This window comes from Hibiscus syriacus, unplaced genomic scaffold (genome assembly GCF_006381635.1).
Source record: "Hibiscus syriacus cultivar Baekdansim isolate YM2019G1 unplaced genomic scaffold, ASM638163v2 tig00112487_pilon, whole genome shotgun sequence".
Lineage (NCBI taxonomy): Eukaryota > Viridiplantae > Streptophyta > Magnoliopsida > Malvales > Malvaceae > Hibiscus > Hibiscus syriacus.
Window position 1 is genome coordinate 83,099 of NW_024063341.1, and position 6,676 is coordinate 89,774.

A 6,676-nucleotide genomic window follows, 5' to 3' on the forward strand; every position below is an offset into this window, starting at 1 on the left:
AAATAAAAAATGAAAAACCGGGTATCGGGTACCCGATTAGCGGGTATCCGCAAAATCCGGGTACCCGATTACCGGGTATCCGTAACATCCGGGTCGGGACACAGGCCGAGAAATCGTCGACCCGGAAGTTCCGAAATCCGGGTACCCGGATTTGCACACCCCTACTCAAAACCCATATTAGGCGCACTATGAGCATTAACATCAAAAGCAACACAACAATCCAACTCTGCGACTACATGCTCCTTACAATATGTCTCTATAACATTTGTAGAGCCACTCCTCTGACAAATTGAAGCATGCGCTGCTACTCCATCACGAACTGTCTGGGAACCAACTCCAACATCCCATTAGTTTGCTGTCAGGCGGGTCTAGATGGGTATGTCGTTAGTGGGTAGTGGGTGTGGGGATGGATTTAAAAATGTATCCACGTGGACGGGTGTGAATTTAAAAATTTATATCCATCAAAGGTGGTGGACGGGTGATAGATTAAAAAATATTAAGTGAGTATAGAGATAGAAAAGCGGAAAGCCCATACCGTTGCCCATTTCAGTCGCCATTATTTTAAGCGACCATAATTTTCTATTCACTCGAGAAATTCTTTCTTTTTCTATTTACCACTTCATATCAACACTTTAGCTTCAAGACAAGACTGTGTGAACTGCTAATACAAGCCTCTTAAAATATTTCATATTTTCGCTCTCCTTCTTTACATCAACAGCCCCGTTTAAACCTTAGCAAGAAATAGAAAAATCTGGGTTTCAATGGCATCTCTGATCCCAATTTCCCAGTCCCACGCCTTTCTCAAAAGACCCAACCTTAAACCACCTCCACCTCCCAATTTCTCTTCCAGTTTTGTCCTCAAGGATTTCCCATCTTCCAAAGCTCTGTCTCTTAAACTCCCCAGGATGGTTACTAGGAACGTCGTCGTATCGGCCACGACGGCGGAGAAGCACAGGAAGAGGTACCCCGGAGAGGCTAAAGGGTTTGTGGAGGAGATGAGGATCGTGGCTATGAAATTGCATACTAGAGACCAAGCCAAGGAAGGAGAGAAGGAAGTGAAACAACCTGAAGAACGGACCGTTAAGGTATGGGAGCCCACTGTCGATGGGTACTTGAAGTTCCTTGTTGACAGCAAGTTGGTTTACGATACGCTTGAAGGGATTATTGATAAGGCTGCTTTTTCTAGCTGTAAGCTTCCCATTTTCTATTTATCTATTTTCATTCAACTTTTTTTCTTTGAATTTTAGTTCCTATGTATAATTGTTTTCAGCTATAGTTTTGGAGTATTGTGATTGATTTTAGAATCGAACCATCTGTGATAGGATGGGTTTATTAAGGGAAAATAAGACTAGACTGAACCTTTAAGTTTTTTATACAATGATATTTAGATGTTGCTATAGGCCACAACGGAGGGAACTTGGAGTAATTGCTCTCAATTTGACAAAAAAATCTATTAAGAATACAGATTGAATGTATTTGTTTTCAGCTATATGGGTGAATGACAAATTAAGAATGCAGATTGTATGCCAAGAATTCTTTCTTTCTTCGATTCCGGGCTTCTGTTGTTTGGTCTAATGGTTTGATGAAGGTAGATTCAAATAGCCTTTCACACGAAAACCAAAGCACTTTACCATTAACATAGATGATTGCATTGTAGCTGTTTAATACTTGAAATGAATGCCTTTAAAAGTAACAGTGGTGCTAACTTCATGTTAAACCCAGTTCCTAGCTTTGCTCATTTCATATGTATATGCTTGTATGTATGTGCTTCTTGATTGTGGTATTTTTATGATTTTACGGTACTGCTAGAAAAAAGTAAAGTGATAAGACTGGTCTGCTTCAGATGCTGAATTCAGAAACACTGGATTGGAAAGGTCCGAGAAGTTGGCGATGGATTTACAGTGGTTCAAAGACCAAGGTTATGCCATTCCAGAACCATCTTCTCCCGGTGTTACGTATTCCGAGTATCTTAAAGAACTATCTGACAAGGATCCACAAGCATTCATATGCCATTTTTACAACATTTATTTTGCCCACTCAGCTGGTGGCCGGATGATTGGGAAAAAGGTAAACACAATATTAGCTCCCGATGAGTATCGAAAAATAAATTTCTCGATCCTTATCTGCACTGTCTAGAATTAAGCACATGTCATTTTGCTCCGTCTCTCTTCTTCTTCCTATCCCTTTCAGTTCCCCATTTGGGTCGTTCATGCATTTCATCAGCTTCTATCTAGTGGATATCTCATAGCCATACTTATTCTGTAGCATGTTGAATGCATACACTTCCCTCGATATCTATGTCCTTACTTCCCCCTTCTCCATAAATTGTCCTCACTTAGATGAATAATAACTTGATTTACAAGATAGAGCACTCGAGCTCATTTAACCCCACTCTTTCTATCAGGTGGCTGAGAAGATACTTGACAACAAGGAGTTGGAATTTTACAAATGGGATGGTGACCTTTCCCAGCTGTTACAAAATGTGAGGGACAAGCTGAATAAAGTTGCTGAGGTAATATTCATTGTATGATTGCTTAACTCTCTTGTAAACACCATTTCTATACTTTGTCTGTAAGACTAACACCTATTCTATGTTACTTAAGAGCTGGACTCGAGAGGAGAAGAACCATTGCTTGGAAGAAACTGAGAAATCGTTCAAATATTCAGGGGATATTCTTCGATTAATATTGTCATAGTATGCCAGCCATAACTTGTTCTGGTATGTGTTTTCAAATATAGAATTGTTGTGTTTTGATATGGGATTCCAAGTCAATACTCAACACTGTGGACTGAACTTGTAAACATATTTCTCAATATTTACTTGTATTCCTGGAACTTTGTTCCTTCTAATACTGTTCAGCTACATGTAAAGTTTCTTTCGTTCAATGTCATATGCATGAATGCTGATTTAGGTTCAAAATTGAGTTTCTTTTGTTTTAAGCTGGGAATTGTTTTTCACCGGTTCTGTTCAATTATACGCATTTAAACGTAATGCATACACAGTGAACATCAAGCGCTTGTAGCTCAGTGGATAGAGCGTCTCTTTCCTAAGCAGAAGGTCATAGGTTCGACCCCTATCTGGCGCGCATGGACTGCTAGTGTTTTGCTCTGTTAATTTTTTAATCTCCTTTTTCCCCTGTTACAACATACATTAATGATCAATAAATAAATAAATAATACATTAATGGTATCAACAGTTGTACATGAATCGTGGAACGGATCCGAAGGCTATCGATGGCTTGATATGCACTTGAAAAAATCACCATCCATGAAATGTGATGCTAATGTGAGTAAAATACATGACTGAAAAACGCTAGAGCATGACAAATGCTGATTTCCTTGAAGCTAATCTTCCTAATTCATCAAACTGGTGAAAGAAAAGAAGGAACGAAATCAACTCATCCATGCCTAGGACTTTTTCATTGGAACCAAGAATGTAAACGTTTTACATGGATTGAAAGTCCCAACACTTGGTAGTATCGATCGGACGAAAACAAGTGTCAAACTCGAGTTTGACATTCTTTTTGTTCTACAATGCTTTGAACTTCAGAGAACAGAGAAAAGAAAAGGTGGGTCTGTCAATTGTTTCACAGGAAGCGAAGGCATTCAGCTCAAGTGAATTACTCAAAACTCCATTAGCACAGCAGTCTGGAACTACGGGCAATGGGGTCAGTTTAGTTCTAAAAACAAACCAGGAACTAGCAGCTTATTGTTTTTGTTTCTAGTCATGCCCGATAACCACTCCGGCACGCCCACTTGACGATAAGTTATTCCGTGATTATTATATACAACATAGAATTAAACCATCCATTGTAGAAGACTTTTGGAAGAGTCATCCATGGTGCTACCTCCTTTGTTCGTGAAATTCTTTTCAGCCAAAACCTTTTCCCTTTCCATAACTGCAAAATCCGACCCCTAATGTGAGAAATAGACACAAAACAAAAAGGTTTGTAGCTACAAAAGTACGCAATGAAAAGAGTAAATGTTTTTAGAAGGATGGTAATGGATAAGGTGTTAATGAACTAAACTTGAAGAAAAAGAGTTTATTAGTGTTCATTTGTTTATTTTTTGAGGTATTCATGTTCAATTTGTATTCGTTTAAATTTTATCATGTTTATTTGTATATTTTTAAAGGTGTTCGTTTTTTATTCGTTTAACTTTCTCAAATATTTTTGTTTATATATTCTTCAACAAATCGTTTATGTTCGTTCATTTATTAACATGAAAATTTTGTTCAACTTAATAAATGAACTTTATACAAATGGATTATAAACAATTTATTTACACCCATAATAAGGAAAATGAGCGAGATAAATGATAAAATAAGGTCAAATCAAAATTTAGAGTGAAAAATCTTTAATCTAATCAAAACCTAGGGTAATATTTTATAGTCACTCTCCATATACTTAGGAATGATCCCAATTTTCAATTATCTCCTTATTTTATCGAATAAAAATATATATAAAAAAGTGTGTTGGGTATCTGGTTGAGTTGGGCTGAATGTCTGATGGAAGATATATGATTCAAATGAGTCAGGTTGGCCCAAAACTGTTAATTTTTTTTTTTTAAGATTAATCAGTTTAAACATGCAACATTAAGTAACAGCATCAGTCATACTCAGCTCCCCTAAGTGTAGATTCAAGATTATCCTTTTCCTGAGTTCATACCAAAACATAAAAGACAACAATCACGTTCAAGGTGAGATTAATGGGGCACAACTTCACCAGTCAGCGCCTCTAAAGGACCGACCACCACAATCCAAGAGGCCCATCACGCCGAAAACCAGGCTTCATAAGATTCTAGATCAAGAACTTCTCAATAGCATCCTACATTCCACAAATGAAGAAAACATGAGATGCAGGAGCAGATTCAGCCAAACCAGGGGCAAAATATCGTTAGTTTTATACGGTGACATGCTGTACTAGAAGGTGCAGTAAGTACCTTGAGTTGTTGTATTTGGGACTTCAATTGGCTTCCCTCGTTCGTTGTGACAGAACACGCAATTACAGGTCTTGTGACCCCGCATGCTCGTCCAAGAGCTTGCTTTGAAGGAACAAAAACGTAGGGCACATTCTGCAAAAACAACATTGCTATTGTTATCAAAATCTAGGCAATGAATCAAGGTGTGAACTTTTCATTGAGGAATCAAGAATATGCATAACTGGAATGTTTCCGAGCTCAAGAAACAGCGTGTAACCTTAAGTAAAAGTACAGTAGAATCATGTGCTCCAAATTCAGGGATGGACTGAGCTGGAAATTTTAAATTCGCACATAGTTTAAGTATTTTATTTGTATTTTCTATCAATGGTCTAATTTTGTACCTCTAGCATAAAATCTTTCTTCAGTCCCGACCAAATTCATAGCTAACGAGAACATCATTGATTTGAAGCAATAAAACTACAGAAACTCCCAAAGATGATTAGTCCAACACTAAACCCAACGCTAAACATTACAAAAGTGATATAACTGATTAACACATTTAAGTTGTAGCAAGGAACATCATATACAAACACCACAAACACATCGACAATAAATACATATACCACTAAGCAATTACTTTTACTAGCGTAAATACTCAAATATGAAGCATGAATTCAGAAAAAGAACAAAAAAAAGCATAAAGCAATTACCTTATCTTCAGCAAGCAAAGGAAGATGGAGCAGAATCTCAAGGGGCTCGGTATCGGCAGCCATCACAACGAACTCGGATATACCTCTATTCAGGGACCCCAAACAAACCCAATTAAAAAGAGAAGAAAAATACAATCGTGAAAAAGAAAACCCATACCGGAAAAGATAACAATAATTGCAAAAAACGAAAAAAAATATGGAAATGGGTATTGTTTCCAAACCTTCATTAGCTCCCTTTTTGAGCTGCTTGTAGTTGGCAGCTTGTTGAACAAGATCTAAAATCGTTGTTGTCAACTGAGCATCCGCAAGCGGGTATGCTTTGGGGTTCACTGCTTCTCCAGTCTGCAAAAGTACAAGCCATTTGTAAGATACAATGCAAAGATAAGATCACTTTCTCTTAACAAATACAAAGTCATTACCATTTTTTTCTCTTCGGGAAAACAGAGGAGGAAAACAAGTAACTATGTTTTTGTTCGATACAGTAAAAAGGGGCGCTAGGGTTTACGAAAGAAATAACGCAGGTCACTTTTTTATAGATTTTGCAATTCGGATCGGGTCAACAGCTATAGGCCTGAATTATTAATTGGGTAAACCACGTATTTAATATTTAAACTGTTAGTTTTGATCTGTTTTAGTATTTAAATTTTTAATTTTTTTCAAAACCATACCTAACATTTAGTTTCTATTTCATTTTAGTATTTGCCGTTAAAAACTTAACGGACAGTCTGACGAGACATAGCTCCAGTGGACAAACGGCCAATCCGAACGGAAAACCACGAGAGAATGACGAGTCAACTAACATAATTTAGTTTCATGCCCATCAGACGATTGATGAAGGAGATAAGAGGATTAAGAAATCGAAGATCGTCAATTTGGAGACATTGAGGCATTTTCTAGTGAAACGGAGGTCAGAATCACGCTCGGGGGTTTGAAAAGGTTGGTATGGAAAGTTTGATGAATGTGACGGCCAGCGAGTTCGTCCGCTAAGTTTTTAATAGTGTGGTACTAAAATGAAACAAAAACTAAACGTTAGTTATGGTTTTGAA

The 6,676-nt window shown here is 37.5% G+C and overlaps 2 protein-coding genes and 1 non-coding gene across 3 annotated transcripts; 2 read left to right on the plus strand and 1 right to left on the minus strand.

The window, feature by feature from the left end:
* The first annotated feature begins 675 nt into the window (after positions 1–675).
* LOC120180012 (heme oxygenase 1, chloroplastic-like) lies at positions 676–2,871 on the plus strand. The gene is made up of 4 exons (XM_039185449.1): positions 676–1,188; positions 1,844–2,067; positions 2,405–2,512; positions 2,604–2,871. The coding sequence occupies exons 1-4, from the start codon at positions 762–764 to the stop codon at positions 2,694–2,696; spliced, it is 852 nt and encodes a 283-aa protein (XP_039041380.1). The 5' UTR covers positions 676–761; the 3' UTR covers positions 2,697–2,871.
* Positions 2,872–3,013: 142 nt separating this feature from the next.
* Positions 3,014–3,086, plus strand: TRNAR-CCU. Its single transcript has one exon. It is a non-coding gene; the product is annotated as a tRNA-Arg (tRNA).
* Positions 3,087–4,537: 1,451 nt separating this feature from the next.
* Positions 4,538–6,137, minus strand: LOC120180009 (NHP2-like protein 1). Its single transcript, XM_039185447.1, has 4 exons — positions 6,050–6,137; positions 5,631–5,972; positions 4,942–5,073; positions 4,538–4,826 (listed from the first exon to the last, which is right to left on the minus strand). Exons 1-4 carry the CDS (start codon positions 6,050–6,052, stop codon positions 4,800–4,802), a joined length of 504 nt encoding a protein of 167 aa, XP_039041378.1. The 5' UTR covers positions 6,053–6,137; the 3' UTR covers positions 4,538–4,799.
* Between the last annotated feature and the right edge of the window lie 539 nt (positions 6,138–6,676).

Excerpts from the sequence above, each read along its gene's own strand:
- LOC120180009 (XM_039185447.1), bottom strand. Across the intron at positions 5,074-5,630 it reads CTTTGCTTGCTGAAGATAAG|AATGTGCCCTACGTTTTTGT; the intron begins GTAATTGCTTTA and ends TTGTTTTTGCAG. Across the intron at positions 4,827-4,941 it reads CCCAAATACAACAACTCAAG|GATGCTATTGAGAAGTTCTT; the intron begins GTACTTACTGCA and ends TGTGGAATGTAG.
- LOC120180012 (XM_039185449.1), top strand. The coding sequence starts at position 762 with ATGGCATCTCTGATCCCAATTTCCCAGTCCCACGCCTTTCTCAAAAGA. Across the intron at positions 1,189-1,843 it reads TAAGGCTGCTTTTTCTAGCT|ATGCTGAATTCAGAAACACT; the intron begins GTAAGCTTCCCA and ends GGTCTGCTTCAG. Across the intron at positions 2,513-2,603 it reads AGCTGAATAAAGTTGCTGAG|AGCTGGACTCGAGAGGAGAA; the intron begins GTAATATTCATT and ends ATGTTACTTAAG.